Source organism: Canis lupus, chromosome 14 (genome assembly GCF_003254725.2).
Source record: "Canis lupus dingo isolate Sandy chromosome 14, ASM325472v2, whole genome shotgun sequence".
Taxonomy (NCBI): Eukaryota; Metazoa; Chordata; class Mammalia; order Carnivora; family Canidae; genus Canis; species Canis lupus.
Window position 1 is genome coordinate 43,157,310 of NC_064256.1, and position 19,341 is coordinate 43,176,650.

General features: G+C 44.9%; 1 protein-coding gene and 1 long non-coding RNA gene across 4 annotated transcripts in view; one reads left to right on the plus strand and one right to left on the minus strand.

The window, feature by feature from the left end:
* The window catches only part of LOC112670668 (uncharacterized), a 34,365-nt gene that overhangs the window by 14,822 nt on the left and 202 nt on the right, over positions 1-19,341 (minus strand). For 2 of the 3 annotated variants that reach the window (XR_003143132.3, XR_003143133.3), the window contains exons 2-4: positions 10,237-10,299; positions 2,724-2,878; positions 2,446-2,631 (exon numbers count right to left, since the gene is read on the minus strand). This is a non-coding gene — a long non-coding RNA (uncharacterized LOC112670668). The remainder of the gene's footprint in view (positions 1-2,445; positions 2,632-2,723; positions 2,879-10,236; positions 10,300-19,341) is intronic. The other variant, XR_004804557.2, reaches the window with a different exon arrangement.
* Positions 19,010-19,341, plus strand: part of GARS1 (glycyl-tRNA synthetase 1) — a 43,712-nt gene continuing 43,380 nt past the window's right edge. Inside the window, exon 1 of the mRNA XM_049093767.1 lies at positions 19,010-19,293. Coding sequence (XP_048949724.1) covers positions 19,066-19,293 — 228 coding nt within the window. The 5' untranslated portion in view covers positions 19,010-19,065. The remainder of the gene's footprint in view (positions 19,294-19,341) is intronic.

Below are 19,341 nucleotides of genomic sequence, written 5' to 3' on the forward strand. Positions count from 1 at the left end.
AAAAAAAAAAAAAAAAGATGTTCAAATATTTAGACTCCTAACTAGGTCTTCAAAAGTTCTAGGCCAAGCTTGGGTCCAGGGCCAGAAGGTGTCCAGGGGTGGCAAGACGTGGGAAGGGCGGTCTTATTGTTGACAGCTATACTGGAAACGTGGAGAAGGTGGAAGGAGAAAGAAAAGCTTGGGTGCTTGCACATGTTGGTCAGCTGGCTTCTGTCCTCTAGAACTTAAGATTTCAGTTAACATGATTCCAAAGCAGGACTGTGTTCCTCTCAGCCCATGTTCCTGAGCTCCTGATCCTGGCAGGAGAGGGGGGAAGCTCTTGCCCTCTCTGATGCTGTGGCCTCTCTCACATGAGCATCTGGCCCCAAAGCTGAAGACCTCTGTTTTCTGTTGCCTGCAGTAACTCTGTCCAGACTGCTACAAACCTGGTCCTTGGGAGGCTGACTGCAGACACTCTATCTTCCCAACCTCTCTCTGCCCCCAGGCACTGGGACTTAAACTTCTCTCATCATCCAGGTAACAAACGAATAAATAAATGAAAACCAAATCATGCAAATCTCCTTGGCAGAGGCCAGCATCTCTGGGTTGCCAAACTTGCCCAGACATGCCTAAGCTGAGAAGTGAAGGTTGATCGAGCTCATATGTAAACCCTGGGTCATCAGGAAAATTCTGGCTAATGAGGAGCATTGCTCTGACCCCATCTCACATGACTCTCCCTCAGCATACTGGTTCAGGAAAAACTCTACTTGTCCAAAGATGAATCATCAGAAGGAAAATGCAAAGGATCTTTCCAAGCACAGGAAAGGGATGGGAAACACAAGTGACAGGTGTGGAACCCTTACCAGGAAAATGCTGCCACGGAGCAGACAAAAGTTTCAACCAAATGCTTGCCGGACGTTTAAAAAACATGAAGGGATTTGCCGTTAAGAAGAAAGAGTACAGGGGCAGCCCGGGTGGCGCAGCGGTTTAGCGCCGCCTACAGCCCAGGGCGTGATCCTGGAGTCCTGGGATCAAGTCCCATGTCGGGCTCCCTGCATGGAGCCTGCTTCTCCCTCTGCCTGTGTCTCTGCCTCTCATTCTCTCTCTGTGTTTCTATGAATAAATAAATAAAATCTTTAAAAAAAAGAAGAAGAAGAAAGAGTACAGGGAAAAGATGGTAAGATATCAGGAGGTGAAACATGAACTCAGGAAAAGAGTGGAAAAAGAAAATAAAGAAAAATGGAAAATAGCCCAAGGGAGAAAAAAAACATTGTTGAAAATATTAAGGACATAGAAGGCAAGAATGACAAACATTCCACAAAATAAAATGGAAATAAGAGAGTTTAGGGCAGCCCAGGTGGCTCAGCAGTTTAGCACCACCTACAGCTCAGGGTGTGATCCTGGAGACCCGGGATCAAGTCCCACGTCAGGCTCCCTGCATGGAGCCTGCTTCTCCCTCTGCCTGTGTCTCTGCCCCGTCTCTGTCTCTCTCTTGATTAAATAAATAAAACCTTAAAAAAAAAAAAGAGAGAGAGAGAGTTTAAAAGAATGAAATAGGCAAAGAAGCCCAGTGACTATTAATTTACTGAGCACATGTGAGAGGCCAGGCACCGTTCTAGGCACTAAGAACACAGCTCCATAAGCCACATGTGCCCTTATAGCCCTTGAAACAAAACTGCATTTTGTTTTCAGCTTTCCATACTGCCTATGGTTAATAATGCAAAGGCCACCCAAGAGATGGTCCATTGTTACCATATGCCATGGTCCTGCCATGCTTTCTCATCTGCAGGCATGTGGTATTATCCAGCATTGGAATAGTCTCCTCCAAACTTAACTTACAGACATCTAACTTTACCCCTATCTCCTTCTCTCATCGAGGTTACTGTTATGGGCTGAACTGTGTTCCCCCTAAATTTACAGGTGGAAGCCCTAGCTCCCAATGTGATTGTATTAAGAGAGAGGGCCTTTAGAAGTATAATTAAGGTCATAAGGGTGGGGTCCTGATCCAGTAGAACTGGTGTCCTTACAAAAAGAGGAAAAGACACCGGATCATGGATAATACCAAAGGCCATGTGAGCACATGATGAGAGGGTAGTCCCCTGCAAGCCAGGGAGAGGGCTCTTACCAGAACATGAATTTGCCAGCACCTCAATCATGGGCTTCCAGCCTCGGGAAGGATGAGAAAGTACATGTCTATTGTTTAAGGCACCCAGGCTGTGGTATTTTGTTATGGCAGCTCAAGCTAACAGTCACTCAATGTGCCAGGTCTAGCATGGGATCATCTCTCCTTGGTGCTTCCCAAGTAATGACAAGAGGGGGTGGTGAGTCATATAAGCCTATTTTGAAAATTTGGGATTCTACTCTGACCATTCCTGGTCATGATGCTTTTTTTTTTCCCCCTCTACAAGCTAAAAAGGGACCCCAAAATGGACTGAGAGGACACAAACTTAATTCTATTTCAGCTACCTGGATTTTCCCTTTGGCTTGAGATGGTCCTGGATCACAAAGATGAATGACTCTTGGTTAAGAGCCCTGCTCCTGCAGTGACCCATACATCTCTTTAGTAGGTTTCTGTACATGATGCAAAAATGTCCTTGTCATCCTTGCACTTGTCCCTTCTGGACAGAAGGTCTGGATGCGCGGTAGGGATGACTGAAAGATGAAGGTACAGGTACTAGAATGGGTTGTACTGATTCTGTGGGGTAGAGGGACGGCAGTAACCCCAGCACCCGGGGAGGACATACCTTGGATCCTGCAGGTGCTGAGCTGTGAGGACAGAGGTGCAACTGCTGTGTTCCTTGTCCGCTAAGCTGGGAGCAGTCACAAGGTCTGCCTGGGCCAGGGGGCCCCTACTGCTACCACCTGCCCTTCTGTGGGCTTTGTCATCCCTGTCTGCACACTATGGAAATAGGAAAATTCACAAGGTCATGGCCGTTTCTCGAGTATTCCTCTGTGCCAGGTACTCTGATAGCATCCCCAAACATACCTCTGAACACTACTCAAACACCCAACTGGGACAACCTCGTGTCTACCCAACTGATACAAATTCACCTGCTTCTCCTGATGCCCAGGTGGCCTTGGGTGAAGCTGTGTATTGCAATCAGAGACCTGTTCACATTCCTTAACCAAACCGATGCAACCATGATCCAAATCAAATTCAACAGCAACCTGGAGTGACCTGTGCTCTCTGAAACTGCACCTGTGTGGGGGAGGGAGAAGGGCCACAGAATGTCTCCCCAGGGGTGTCTGAGTCTCAGCAGGGGGGAAGCCCTTCCCAAGTTGGTTTCTTCCTTGGGCCTTGACCAACTGTGACTGACTCAAATTCAAGTCAAGCTCAGCTCTTCGGAGAAGCCCAGCAGGTCAGTTCCTGGGTCCCAGGGAGGAGGAGCTGCTTGGGCAACACTGGGTCCATCCCTTCTCTGGATTCCTTAGTATACAGTTGGCTGTGCATCTCCATCTCCTCTGCCAGCCTCTGTACTCCCTTCAAGTGGGGGCTTCAGTTTATGCATCTTCGCATTCCAACCACTCAACCCATGGCCTGGCCTTGAAAGGAGCATAGCTGCACACTAATGGATCAGCACCTGCAGGGGTGCACTTGCCAATTCTCCTGTTACAGGAGAATGAGATCTGGTTGCCATGGTGCTGAGAGAGAGATTTCTCCACCTGCTGTTTTCAGGAGGAACAAATCACAGTGAGCTGAATGCATTTTGGCATCTGGCCAGCAGGACAGATGCTGGGCCCACCCTGAGATGGCAGAGACACCTTTCCAGCTAAACAGACCTTTTCACCCTTTTTTTCCATGCAGGTAAACTGTGGAGCAACAACAAAGACTCTCCTTTCATCTGTCCCTGGATGATGTAAAGGGCTCCTTTTTGCCCAGATCCCCCTCTGCTCTCACACTAGTTTCCTCCCCTCCCCTTTGGCCCCTTACACTGTACTTTCTATCTCCTTGTCTGCTAACCTCAGACCGAGGTTTCCGAAGTACAGCCCATAGACCAAATCCTCAGAGGGCCTCTTTCTCCGAAGGCCTTTGATGGATGGGGTAAGGTGTACCTACGTTATGGAGGTTCACTTGACCAATCTGATTTAAATGTTGCTCTTATATAAAAACTCCTTTACAGCAACATCCAGATCTGTTTGACCCAATATCTGAATACCATGGCCTAGCCAAGTTGACACATGAAATTAACCATCACATCGAATGACCCAGTTCTTGTCAATGAGATGTCAGAAGTTGTTGCACATGGCTGCCGGGAAGGCTACCAATATGCTGGGCTGTTCCATGTTCTTTGAGCTTCTTTTTAGGTGGTAGAAAAATAGAGCACTTATTGTTCTGTATCTGTTTTTCACGTCTCTAGGACTTATGGTCAAAGGCAAGTCCTAACTAACATACCTGATGCCTTCTTAGCGCAGCAGGCAGCGCATCAGTCTCATAACCTAACTCGTACACTGGCCTTTGCTTCTTGGCCATTCAGAGCAATTTCATTCTTGAGCTTCATCTCTAGGCTCCTGCTGACTCTGTGAGTCCTCCTGCTGTTGCCCTAATACATGTCCTGCCACTGGGGCAAGCCTGACCTGAACGGGATCCTATTTGTATCCAAGGACTCTTCCTGGTAGAAGGTATGTGCTAGGTGGGAGGGACTGAGGAAATTAGAGGTGTGGTGGGGAAAGTGAGATGAAAGAAAATGTTCCAGGTAGGAGTATATGCAGAGGCCAAAGGTGAACGACCACTCCTCTTGTAAGTTAGTAAGACTGGATCATATGATGCGTGTGGAGTGAGGCTGGGACACAGGCCCTAGTGACACTGAGCTTTATCCTGAAAACATGGGGGTGGGTGGGTAGGTGTTGTGTGTATGTGTGAAGACAGGGAAACTTATTGCAGGGATTCTAAAAGAGATGACGGGGTGGTGGGAAAGAAGAAACAGATTTCAGAGAGACTTAGAGATATAAAATAGAACTATATTCGATAGCAAAAGTAGAGAAAAGGGTCAAGTTCAGAAGCAAGAATTCTGGCTTGAGCACCTGGACGGATATCACTCCTTCCTCGGCAGGCAGTTTATCATCCTCACAACACACCTCTGTATCCGTGGAAGTGTTCCTGGTGGCCAAGGAACTTATCATTTCTCATCCCTCTCCTGAAATCGTAATAGTCATAGTCTTTCAAGTGGCCTTAGGCTGCATCATCAAAGGTATTGAATTCATAACCAGGAAGGTGATGCTCTTGGCCCCTTGATTCTGGTTAGAACACACACCAGGTGTATCATGTCTAGTCTTGGTCCCTAACTACAGGGGAGAGTTTAACAACTGGAATTGTCTAGGTAAGGTGGCCATCAGGAAACCATATTAATGAGGACGTTCTGAGGGATCTGGGATTAGACAATTTTTAAGGCTAAAAGGCTCCTGTGTGGAAATGTTAAAGGCAGAGAATACAGAGGGATCTTTGTGGCCCTAGAGTACACAGCAAGGACTGGCAGGCCGAAAGTTGTAGGGAGGCATATTTTTGCCCAACATAAAGAACCTTCTCTGCATCAAAGCTGCCCTGTGTGGACAGGAAGCCCAGTGGGGGAACAAATAGCCCATCTGAAAGGCCTTTGGGAGGAGGCAGAGGGGCTCTTTCTCCCAATCTCCTCAAGGAAGTATGAAGTAGGGACTGCAGCTCAAATGCCCACAAGAGCAGTCCAGTAGCGGTGCACAAACTGAAACCAGTAGCAGCAACAAACGCTGTGCAATCCGACAAATCCTGCTGCAGAGGTGGGACGGAGCCAATGCACCGCCTCTGCCGTGGAAGATGAGAGGCCAAGTATGCTGGTTTGCTAGGGCTGCTATAGCAGAGTACCCCAAATTTGGGTGACTTAAACAACAGAAATGTATCATCTCACAGTTCTGGAGGCTCGTAGCATTGGCAGGGCCCATGCTCCTTCTGAAGCTTCTATGGGAGGTATTCCCAGCCTCTGGCAGCTCCAGGGGTTACCTGGCCTCTGGTGGCATGATTCCAACCTCTGCCTCCATCTTCACATGGCCATCTTCCCTCTGTGTCCAAATTCCCCTCATTTTATCAGGACACCAGTCATATTGGATTAAGGGTCCACCCTACTCCTGTATGAACTCAACTAATTCTATCTGCACTGACCCCTCCTTCCAAATAAGGTCACATTCTGAGGTGGCCTGATGTTCTGAAGAGGCACAATTCAAACTACAACCCAAAGTCTGAAGACCCGTTCTGCTGCAGACTTGTCAATCTGGGAGTAAAAGCTTTGGTGAGGCTTTTGTTGTTTTTTTTGTTTTTGTTTTTGTTTTTTTTTTGATCCTGGGACTCCAGGATCAGGCTCTAGGCTGAAGGCAGGTGCCAAACCACTGAGCCACCCAGGGATCCTCCTGTTGGTCTGTTTTTGCCTGTCTTGTCTTTCTAGCTTACATAAGCTTCCTCCTTCCCATCAAACTGGCAAAGTCAGAGCCCCACGAATATTTGGTGACTGCCCCACCCCTTCTCTGCAGGAGAGGCTTGACGGGCCTGAATGACTTCTCATAGAGCGGAGAAGGGCTTGGCGGGCTTCCATGAGCTCACCATGTTGGTGCAGGGGCTCTCTCATGCTCAGACCTCTGGCTCCTTTCTGCTCTGAAAGCCTCTGAAGGACGGGCCTGCAAGCACCTGACAGCTCGATCGCTTCCTAGGTGCTAGTTTGTGAGGAACTGGTCCCCTCTGCTGGACAGAGGGGAACCTGCTCTCCTTCCATTTCTTACAGACGTGTTTCCCTAAGTCACAAGTTCATAAACCCATAGTGAGAGTGGGAAAGGGCCAGAAGTCAGCAGGTCCAGCCCCCTTTATTGTTTACTTTTTTTTTTTTAAGATTTTATTTATTTATTCATGACAGACACACACACACACAGAGAGAGAGAGAGAGAGAGAGAGAGAGAGGCAGAGACACAGGCAGAGGGAGAAGCAGGCTCCATGCAGGGAGCCTGACGTGGGACTCGATCTGGGATCCCCAGGATCACCCTGGGCTGAAGGCAGGCGCTAAACCGCTGAGCCACCCAGGCTGCCCCCCCTTTATTGTTTAGAGAGGGAGACTGAGGCCAGAGAGATGAAAGGCCTTGTTGAAAACAAAAGACAGAGTTAGGGGAAGAGCTGGGCTTAGACAGGAGACTCCTCCCTCTTACCAAGGTCTGGGAAGCATCCCTCAGGATCCTAGAGGCATGGGCTGGAGCTCTGGGAGCAGGGGAAGACAAACAGCAGGAGAAGAAGGCAAAAGAGAAGGGGTGGGTATCTCACTGCAAGTAGGGGCATGAGAAAGCTAGGGAGATACTGGCCCAGAGAAGGTACCAGGACCACCTGTCAGTCCACTCACACAGGATAACTGCCCATCAGCCGTGAGTGATCCCAGTACAGGCCAACTCCATTCTCCTAAAAACTCATGTATCCACAGAACTTCTGTAAATCAAATGCTCTCTTTGATCTCTCCCCCTTCTTCTGTGTCTTGGGTCTCTTTACCATCTTTTTCATAGCTGGCCCACAGCAGTGTAGTAACTCTGGTGAGCTTGTGGCTCTAACGAATGGACCAGAATGTATCACAGCTCAAATGCAATAGAGATTTACTTTTCGCTCCTGTCAACAGTTTAAAGAGCTTATCAGGAAAAGGTGGAGCAATGGGCTCTGTTCACACAGTTACTCAGGGACCAGGCTCTGCTGTCTTTATTTAACATGTGGATAACAATCTCCAGCCAACAGAGAGGGAAGGGCACAAGGACGGCACACGGGAGTTCCGCTAGGTGAGGCTGGGAAGTAGCATGCGGCAAATTCAATTGTGTTCCATTGGCTGGAACTCAAAGGATCCAGAGGGACAAGACAAAACTAAATCTAAACCTGGGTTTGGGACACCTGGGTGGCTCAGCGGTTGAGCATCTTCCTTTGGCTCAGGACGTGATCCCGAGATCTGGGATCGAGTCCTACATTGGGCTCCTTGCCAGGAGCCTGCTTCTCCCTCTGCCAGGATTCCTCTGTGTGTGTGTGTATGATGAATAAATAAATAAAATCTTTAAAAAAAAAAAAAACCTGAGTTAAATGTTGATCTGATGGGAGGTGAGGCCCCATCAAAATGTGCCTTACAGAGCTCCTACTACAGGGAGTGTCGCTGACCAAGGACCCCTCCTGCTGCCCTTGGAAATCTATGACAGAGCTGGTGCTGAGGCATGCCTCCTGCAGGCTCTCCCTGCCAAGGACCGAGTGCAGCCCACACACTATGGCAAATGGCTCCACGAGTACAGGGGACTCTTGTCAGCATGGTTCCAGAACTCCCCAAAGGAAAGTCTCACTCCAGCCCAATCTTCACACACAGCCAAAATGATCATCTTAAAACAGATGTCAGACCATTTACTCCCCTGCTTAAAATGCTTTAGCAACTCCCCCTTGCAGGTGAAATAAATAGCATTCTTTAAAAATCATGGCCTATAATATCTATATGATCTGGACTTTGTTGACTTCTCTGATCTTATTTCATATCTTTCTCCTTTTCATTCACAACATTACAGACACATGGGTTTTCTTAACTATTCTTTATGCAAGCTAAGTAGGTCCCTGCCTCAGGGCCTTTGCACATGCCACTATTTTAGAGCTTCTCATGGCTGATTCCTTGTTATCTCTATTATCTCAGATCAAATGTCACCTGCTTGGAGACACCTGACCATCTATGTAAAGACTAGCTTCATCCCATATCATGATTTTCCAAATTTCCCTGCTTTATTATTATTAATATTTTTTAAAGATTTTATTTATTTATTTGACAGAGAGAGAGAGAACACAAGCAGGAGAAGCAGCAGACAGAGAAGGAAAGCAGGATCTCTGCCAGGCAGGGAGACTGATGTGGGGCTCTATCCCAGGACCCTGGGATCATGACTTGAGCTGAAGACAGAGGTTTAACTGACTGAGCCACCCAGGCACCCCTATTATTATTACTTTTTAGAGAGGTGGAGAGAGAGAGAGAGTGGGGTAGATGGAGAGACAGAATTTCAAGTAGACTCCATGCTTAGCGTGGAGCCTGATGTGGGGCTTGATCTCACAACCCTGAGATCATGACCTGAGCTGAAATTAAAAGTTGGACACCTAACTGACTGAGACACCCAGGTGCCCCTCCCAGCTTTATTATTTTTAGAGTCCTTATCACTATCTGAAATTATTTATTAGCCAGCTTATTTTTTAAAAGATTTTATTTATTTTATTTTAGAGAGAGAGAGAGAGAATGAATGGGGGGCAGGAGCAGATGGAGAGGGAGAAAGAAAAAATCTCAAGAAGACTCTAGGCCCAGCATGGAACCTGAGATTATGACCTGAGCCAAAAACAAGAGTCAGATGCTTAACTGACTGAGCCCCTCGGGCATCCCTAACCAGCTTACTTTCATATTGTGCACTTGGTTTCAAAGCATCTAAGTTCCTATGAAGAGGAAATTTGTTGGTTGTGTTCGATCTGTTCCTCCAGTATCTAGAACAATGTTTGGCACAGAGTAGGTGCTTGGTAAATGTTTACTGAGTAACTATGTGACAGGCATCAGGGCTCTTAAGCATCACAGAAGTTTTAGTGGAGACACTGCCTCACCACTGGACATTCCCTGTCCAAATCCTTAGGGGGTGACTTGAAGGCCAACAGTTTGGTCACTTTTGTGCCAAGCTGGAGCAAAGAATCCTTTCAAAGCCAAGTCCTAGCACTTGGATCCAGTCCCCCTATCGGTGTCACATTAACCACCTCTCACTGAGACCCTAGCACTGTGACCAGATGGTTTTTGGGAACAGTTGCTGGTCTCCATTTCTTATGGGTCCATAGATGTCTATTCCTCATTTCAGAGAAAATCTTACTACTCTAGCCACTTCTGCTTCTCACTGTACAAGCCTTAAGTGCAGATCATCCCCTGGCTCCTAATTTCAGAGTTTTAGAAGATTAAATCTTCCTTTACCTATGCCCTGGGAATCAAGGAGGAAGGGGACAGAAGCTGTTCTCTTTTTTTCCTGATGCTTCTACGCCAGTGAAATCAAACAGAAATTAATCTTACAATAAATTACCCTGCCTTAGCCATGGACATTATCACTAAGGTTTCAAGGAAACATCCTTACATCCTTGTTGTTGGATAACAGAGCCTGAAACAAATCTTTGCTAAGGGAGGCTGGAAGTTGACGCAAAACTTTGTCAATGGTTTAGGGGCCAGAAAGGAGAGTCAGTGCAAGAGAATTATGGAAGCCAGACCACCTGGATCACAGGCCAGGTTCACTCACCCTATATTTATAATCATCTTCAGGGCATCTCTCTGCTTTAGCCTCCACTGTAGCTCCCTGCACCTAAGTAAAAAAGGCCCAGAAAATCAAGCTGTGGAGTTTTCTGTTTCTTAGGTAAAGGGATAAATGTTTACTGAATGTGATAGGTACCTGGATTTTCTGTAGTAAAAAGATTCAGGGAGTATATTATTCTCACTGCAGTGACAATCACTGTCAAAGCCTCAGAAGGTTCCTTGAAAGCCAGCAGTTTGGTCACTCATTTCTCAAAAAAAGGGACTGTACAACCAGTTCAGGGAAGAACCCTGTATTAGTTATCCGTTGTTGTGTAACAAGTTATCCCCAAACTCAGCAGTTTAAAGAGCTACAAACATCTATTATCTCACATTTTCCATATATCAGAAATTTGGAAGCAGCTCAGCTAGGTGGTTCTGGGCAGGACCTTCTCCTATATGGTTAGATCCAAGATGTTGACTGGGGCTGCAGTCATCTGAAGGCTGGATGGGGGCTGGAAGGCATGACTCCTGGGTGGTCCACACATAAGGCTTATGGCAAGAGGACTCAGCTCCTCATTAGCCCTTGGCACTGATTATAAAAAAGCTTCAGTGGCTATCTTAATATGAGACTAAGTAGACTTAAAGATAGAGATATATTTAGAGATGAACATTTTATAATAACAAAAGTATCAGCAAAAAGATGTAACAATTATAAATGTGTATATGACTAATAAAGTTAATACATGAAGCAAACACAAGAGAACAAAAGGTAAAAATAGACAAATTTACTATCAGAGGCTTTAACATCCTCTCTCAGTTATTTATAGAACTAGACAAAAAAATAGTAAGACATAGATCTGAACAGCTACCTTATCTAAACATTATCAACTACCTTATCTAACTGACCCTTATAAAATGTTATGCATAACAACTATGTAATGCATATTCTTTTTAAGTACATATGGAACATTCACCAAGGTACTGCCATATGCTGGGTCACAAAATTTACTGAAGTTGATAAATTTCAAATGTTTTTCTCTAATCACATGGGAATAAAGCTAGAAAGCAAAAATAAAAATATAATAGTGTATGTTTAAAGTTTTCAATATATGGAAATTAAATAAGTCTTTTTTTAATATTTTATTTATTTGGTTGAGAGAGAGTGAGTGAGAGAGAGTATGAGCAGAGAGGGACGGGGGAGGGGAAGAGGAAGAGAGAGTAGCAGACTCCCCACTGAGCAGGGAGTTTAATGTGGGGCTCGATCCTAGGACCTTGGATCATGAACTGAGCCAAAGGCAGACACTTAACCGACTGAGCTGATAGGTACCCCATCCTCACCACTTCTATTCATTATTGTACAAGATGACGTGGACTATACAGCCAGGCAAGTTAAAAAAAAAAGTGTAAAGATTGGAGAGGAAGAAGTAAAACTGATTCTATATACAAATGACATGATTATTAATGTAGAAAATCCCAAGGAATCTACCAAAAAAAACCCAACTACTAAAATTAGTAAATGAAAGATCACTATACAAAATCAATTATATTTCTAAACATTAGTAACAAACCATTGAAAAACAAAATTAACACTCAGAGCTAACAAATAAAACACTTAAAAATAAATTTAACAAAAGACACCCAAAGCCTGTATTAAGCTGTCATTTCTCCCGAAATATTTTTTTAATTGACAAATCAATTCTAAAATTTATACAAAAATGGAAAGGACCTGGAATAGTCAAAAACAATTTTGAAAAAGAAAGAAAGATGGAAAATGTATATTATCTGACTTCAAGACTTACTCTAAAGCAACAGCAGTCAAGAAAGTGTGATATTGGCATAAAGGTTGACAGACAGATGGATCACTAGAATAGAACAAGGATCACAGAAATGGCCTTACACTAATATAGTCAATTTATTTGCAACACAAGCACTGTATCTGATCAATGGTGAAATAAATATTGTGAGCTTTCTTCCATTTAACAATTAGTGTTGGGGAAGATGGTAGAGCAGGAGGACCATAAGGTTACCCTGTTCCAAGCATACAACTAGGTAACACTCACAGCAGCATAAATAACCCTGAAAACAATCTGAAGACTGGCAGACAAACTCCACAACCAAAGGTTGAGAAGAGGCCTCATCAAAGAAGGCAGGAAGGGTAAAGACGCAGTCTGGAAGCAAAACGGACCATAGCCATCTGAGACGGGGAAGAAGTCAGTGACATGGAAAAGGACGGAAAACAGACTATCACAGCAGAGAGCCCATAAACAGGAAGAATAAATCCCCACAACATTTGCTTTTGAAAGACAGAGGTGACAGTTTCATGGGTTCTTACAACCAGCAGGATTTAAAGCCTAGAAATTAAAAATCTGCAGGCTCAGCTCTGGGGGAGCCTGGAGAGGGTTAGGAAGTGGACTCCTTATCCTTAAAGAGATAGTATGACAACAGCCTATGCAGATGCAGCATAGACCTATCAGTTTAAAAAATGCCAGGGGTAGATGAGAGGGAAGGTGATTGCAGATGAGAGGGAGAGTGATTTGCTTATCTCAAAGTGTGGCCTAGAGAGAGAAGGGTCACAGGGAGACCCCTCTAGGAACAAAGGAGCTGGCAGGCATTACTTTCCTCTTGTGCCCCTCAGCATAAACAATGGCTACCTGCAGGCAGCAAAACCTCAACAAAACTCTCTACTTAACCTGCTTGCACCAGCACCCCCCAACACCATCTAACAGATCTGCCTTTTCCAGTCACGCTCACCTTAATCTATGCTCACCAGACCTGTGCAAATCCGGCTAACAACACATCTCTAGACTTGTTCATTTTGCAAGATCTCAGTTCCAGCTGCAGTGGGTGTATATCTTGTTTCACAAGCAGACCACCCCACACCTTGATAAAATGCAACCCATTCCTGCTGGGGACCAAACACTCCCCACAATAGGCAAAGAGAGCCTCTGCAAATAACTGGATGAAGGAAAAAGAGGAGAAAACTCAACAGCAGAGCACAGGCAACACACTTAGGAGATACTCCCTGAAGTGCCACGCCCTGGGGAACTGGAACACCACACTGCAGGGCACTACAGGACCTCTTCTTCATAAGGCTGTTATTGTTAAAAACCAGAAAAGTAGCTGACTTTCCTAACACACACACACACACACACACACACACACACACACACACACAAAACCAACCAAAAAGAAAAAGACAAAATGAGGAGACAGAGAAATATCTCCCAAGCAAAAGAACAGGATCAAACGACAGCAAGAGACCAAAGTGAAATGGATGTAAATAATATGTCTGATAGAGATTTAAAAATAATGATCATAAAGATACTCTCTGGACTTGAGAAAAGAGTAGGGAAACATCAGTGAGACCCTTAACACAGAGATAAAAAAGAACCAATCAGAGATCAAGAACACAGCAAATCAAATAAAAAATATACTTGATGGAATAAGTAGGAGGCTAAATGAAGTAGAGGAATGAATTTATGAACTGGAAGGCAGAGTATTGGAAAGTAACCAAGCTGAGCAAAGGAGAGGAAAGAAAATCATGTAAACTGAGAATAGTCTTCAGGAACGACAACAAACAAAACCCAAACCCAGCAAGAGGAAGTTTAGAACAAAAATAAATGACATAGAAACTAAAAAAATACAACAGATCAAAGAAACCAGGAACTGGTTCTTTGAAACGATTAACAAAATTGAGAAACCTCTACCAAGACTCATTAAAAAAAAAAAAAAAAAAAAAAAGAGCGAGAGAGCGAGAGAAGGAGAGAGAGGACCCAAATAGACAAAATCACTAATGAAAGAGGAGAAATAACAACCAACACCAAAGAAATATGAACAATTGTAACAGAATACTATGAAAACCTATAGGCCAACAAACTGACAATCTAGAAGAAATGGATAAATTCCTAGAAACATATAACCTACCAAAATGAAAGCAGGAAGAAATAGCAAATTGGAATGGACCAGTTATCAGCAATGAAATTGAATCAGTAATCAAAAAAACTCCCAGAATACAAAAGTCCAGGACCAGAAGACCTCATAGGAGAAATCTATCAAACATTTAAAGAGTTAATACCTATTCTTCTCAAACTATTCCAAAAAAATACAAGAAGAAGGAAAACTTCCAAATTCATTCTATGAGGCCAGTATCACCCTGGTACCAAAACCAGATAAAGATACTACAAAAAAGAGAACTACTGGCCAATATCTCCCATGAATATAGATCCAAAAATCCTCAACAAAATATTAACAAAGGGAATCCAACATTATATTTAAAAAAAAAACATATACCACAATCAAGTGGGATTTATTCCTGGGATAAAGGTAGTTTAATACTTGCAAAACAATCAGTGTGACATGTCACATCAATAAGAAAAAGAATAAAAACTATATGATCATTTCAATAGATGCAGAAAAAGCATTTCACAAAGTAAAATATCCATTTGTGACAAAAAAAAATCTTGTGCAAAGTAGGTCTAGTGGGAACATATCTCAAGATAATAAAGTCTGGGGCACCTGGGTAGCTCAGTGGTTGAGTGTCTGCCTTCGGATCAGGTCATCATCCCAGGATCCTGGGATCAAGTCTGACATCAGGCTCCCACAGGGGTCTGCTTCTCCTTCTGCCTATGTCTTTGCTTCTCTCTGTGTCTCTCATGAATAAAAAAGTAAAATCTTAAAAAAAAAGATAATAAAGTCTTTACATGAAAAACCCATAGCAAACATCACACTCAGTAGTGAAATCTGAGAAATCCACCTATAGGAAAACTAAAGAGTCCATCAAAAGACTACCAATAAGTGAATTCAATAAAGTTGTAGGATATAAAAACCAATGTACAGAAATCTGTTGCATTCCTTTTTTTAAGGTTTTATTTATTTCAGAGAGGGAGAGAGCAAGTGCAAGCATGAGTGGGGGGGAGGGACAGAAGGAGAAGCAGACTCCCTGCTGAGCAGGAGCCTGATGCAGGGCTCCATCTTAGGACCCAGGATCATGACCTGAACCGAAGGCAGACACTTAACCGACTGAGCCACCCAGGCGCCCCATGTTGCATTCCTATATACCAACAATGAAGCAGCAGAAAGTGAAATCAAGAAAACAATCTCGGGGTGAGACCCATGGAACAGAAATAGAAAACCCAGAAATAAACCCACTATTATATGGTCAAAGCAGAAAAGAATATACAATGGGAAAAAGACAGTCTCTTCAACAAACGGTGTTGGGAAAACTGAATAGCTATATGCAAAAGAATGAAACTGGATGACTTACAAGTAAATTTAAAATGGATTAAAGAGGGCAGCCCGGGTGGCTCAGCAGTTTAGCGCCGTCTTCAGCCCAGGGCCTGATCCTGGAGACCTGGGATCAAGTCCGTCTGCCTCTTTCTCTCTCGCTAATAAATAAATAAAATCTTAAAAAAAATAAAATGGATTAAAGACCTAAATGTGAGACCGGAAACCATAAAAATCCTAGAAGACAGCACAGGCAGTAATCTCTGAAATTGGCTGTAGCAACATTTTTCTAGGTATGCCTCCTGAGGCAAGGGAAATAAATGAAAAAATAAACTATTGGGACTACATCAAAATAAAAAGCTTCTGCACAGCTAAGGAAACAATCAACAAACCTAAAAGGCAACCTACAGAATGGGAGAAGATATTCGCAAATGAAGGGTTAGTATCCAAAATATATAAAGAACTGATACTATCTATCATTTGCCTCCAGAGGTGGATAGAACTGGAGGGTATTATGCTGAGTGAAATAAGTCAATCAGAGAAGGACAAACATTATATGGTCTCGTTTATTTGGGGAATATAAAAAACAGTGAAATGGAATAAAGGGGAAAGGAGAGAAAATGAGTGGGAAATATCAGAGAGGGAGACATAACATGAGAGACTCCTAACTCTGGGAAACGAACAAGGGGTGGTGGAAAGGGAGGTGGGCGGGGGTGACGGGCACTGAAGGGGGCACTTGATGGGATGAGCACTGGGTGTTATGCTATATGCTGGCAAACTGAGCTACAATAAAAAAAAAAAAGTCTTTCTCCCTAAAGCATAAAATACAAAAAAAAAAAAAAAAAAGAACTGATACAACTCAATACCCCAAAACCAAATAATGCAATTAAAAAAAGGGCAGAAGACATGAATAGACACTTCTCCAAAGAAGACATACAGATGGCCAACAGACGAATGATTAAAATAAAAAACACCAGAAACAAGTGTTGGTGAGGATGTGGAAAAAAAGGAACCTTCTTGCACTGCTGTTGGGAATGCAAACTGGTGTAGCCACTGTGAAAAATAGTATGGAGGTTCTTCAAAAAATTAAAAATAGAACTACTCTATGATCCAATAATCACACTATTGGGTATTTACCCCCAAAATATAAAAATACTAATACGAAGGGATATGTGCACTCCTATGTTTATCACAGCATTATTAATAATAACCAAATTAGGGAAACAGCCTAAGTGTCCCTTAATTGTCCCTTAATAAGTGAATGGATAAAGAAGATGTGGTGGATATATATACAATGAAATATTATTCAGCTATAAAAAGAAAAGAATGAAATCTTGTCATTTGCAACAAGGACAGAGCTAGAAAGTATAACGGTAAGTAAAATAAGTCAGAGAAAGAAAATACCACATGGTCTCACTCATATTTGGAATTTAAGAAACAAAATAAATGAGCAAAGGAAAAGAAAAGAGACAAACCGAACTTCATTAAGTTACATGTTAAAACGGCCTCTGCTCCCAGCTCACATTCTGGTCCTCCACTCAGTAGTTATATGACCATGGCCAAGTTACTTATATCTTAGTGCTCTGAATCTTGAACCTATGAAATGGGAATTACTACAGAGTCTATTTCATCAGATTGTGAATAAATTTACAAGAGGTGAGTTAGAATGTTAATTTGTACATAGTACACCTTCAGTGAATATAACCTATTTTTATTGTCTTGTAGATGTAGCTTCCTATGGGAAACCACTTAGGGAATTCTGCTAAGGGCCATGTGGACCTACTGAAGTGTCCTGAGCAGATGAGCAAGATGCACAGCTTTGCCTTTTAGAAATAATCACTGAGGCAGCAGTAGGGAGATGCACTGGAGGGGGGAAAACAGATTTGGAGACTAGAGCTGGGACTGTCCTCACGAGAAAACCCATGAGACATTATTGATCTAAAGTACAACAAATACATATGGAATTATATTTAAAATACACAGAATTTGAATACGTTTTAATAAAAATGTAAATAAAAGTATATGTACAAGTTAAAGTTGTTTTCCAACTTTAAAAACATTAAATTCAAAATTATCTATTAAAATGAAGCCAGATATGGGGCGCCTGGCCTGGGTGGCTCAGTGGTTGAGCATCTGCCTTTGGCTCAGGTCCTGATCCCATAGTCCTGGTATCAAGTCCTGCATCAGGCTCTGCACAGGGAGCCTACTTATGTCTCTGCCTCTCTTGTGAATAATTAATTACGAAGTCTTAAAGTAAAATAGAATAAAATAAAATAAACCCAAATAATTGTGATAAATACCAAATCTTGACATAAAAGTTTTAAAAGTACAAATTGCTTAATATTACAGAAGGTTCTCCTGCACCTGCCCTGCTTATGCTCAACTGTCAGTACTTTTCCAGAACCACGAATGGGAACAGGAAGAGAATATGGACTTCGATAGTACTGGGAAAGGCAACAGGCAACCCCATTCTGGTGAGCCTGTCTACTCTCTCCCAAACTCCTGGGAATTTGGAAACTGTTGGTCACAGGCAATGTGTGTATGGTTGGCTTTAGTAGACGCCATCAAACAGTTCCTTAGAGCGGCTGTATCAGTCCACAGTCCTCTCAGCAGTGTGGGACAGTCCCAGAGCCTCACTTGGCATTTTTCTATCACTTTCATTTTAGACATCCTAGTGGTTGTGCACAATGCTATTTCCATAAACCAACCCTTTCTTTAATTTCCTATTCCCTCTCTGGAAAGGGACTCCAGCTTTGCCTGCTGACCCGCGTTTGGGGTCAGAAGCCAGGGAAGAAAGCCATGTCTGGCAAGTCATCCATGACTTGGGGTGGGGGAGCCCCGAGCACAGGACTGGCAGGTGCGGCAGGGGCAGGTGCGGCAGGTGTGCGGAGGCAAGGCCTGGTGGAGGGGGGCGGAGGGAATCGCAGGCACCTGGATGCTCAGCTCCACTCCCCTCCCTGCATTATCTTGTTTCTTGGTCTTTCCTCCTCTCTTTGCCTCTTGCCTTTCCTCATCTCTGCTGGTTCAAATCCTGCTCACCCTGCAAAGGTTGCTCAGGGCTCACCTCCAAAAAGCCCTTCCCATGAGGTCGAGGCAGGGGTGGGGTGTATATTAAAGTGGGCAAATCATTAACGTCTTTTGTGCCTTCACACGAGGAGCATGAGGGCTTGAGCAACATGGACTCTCCGTCCCTGATGTGTTAGGAGGCTTCACGCGGGCAGACGTGTGTATTCCCGCGGGCGAGCCCCAGCATCCGCGCCCCAAGCCTATGTGCTGCGAAGGTCCTCGCGCGTCTCGGTCCGCTCTACCGGAGTGGCTGGCGAGGGGCCCGGCCCATCTTCGTGCAGATCTGTCGCCCGGGTGTCCCCTGAGGTCCCGCCGCCCTCCAGCGCGCCCAAGGTAGAGAGGGTGGCGCATCCCGTGTCGAATCTGCGGGCGGCCGAGCCGGCGCCGCGTCGTGGGGTGCGGAATGTGCGGCTGCGCGCGCGCCGCGGCGTTTACGCGGCGATTTCATCATGCTCGTGGGAGGGGGCGGGCCCTGCGCGCGTGCGCTCCTGCGCGCCTGCGCACCGCTTCCGCCCGCCCGCCCCGGACCGCCCAGGCTCGCCGGCTCATGCCCTCTCCGCGTTCGGCGCTGCTCCGAGCCGCCCGCGCCGCGCTGCTGCTGTCCCTGCCGTCCCGGCTGCCGGCCCGGCCCGCTCCTCTCCCGCCCTGCCGGCCGCTCAGCGCGCCCGCCCGCGCCGCGGCCTCCTTCCCCGCCGCCGCCGCCCGGAGCAGCAGCATGGACGGCGCCGGGGCTGAGGAGGTGCTGGCCCCTCTCAGGCTCGCGGTGCGCCAGCAGGTACAGGCATTCCGCGGCTCCCCGGGGCCCGGGCTCTGCCCCCCCGCC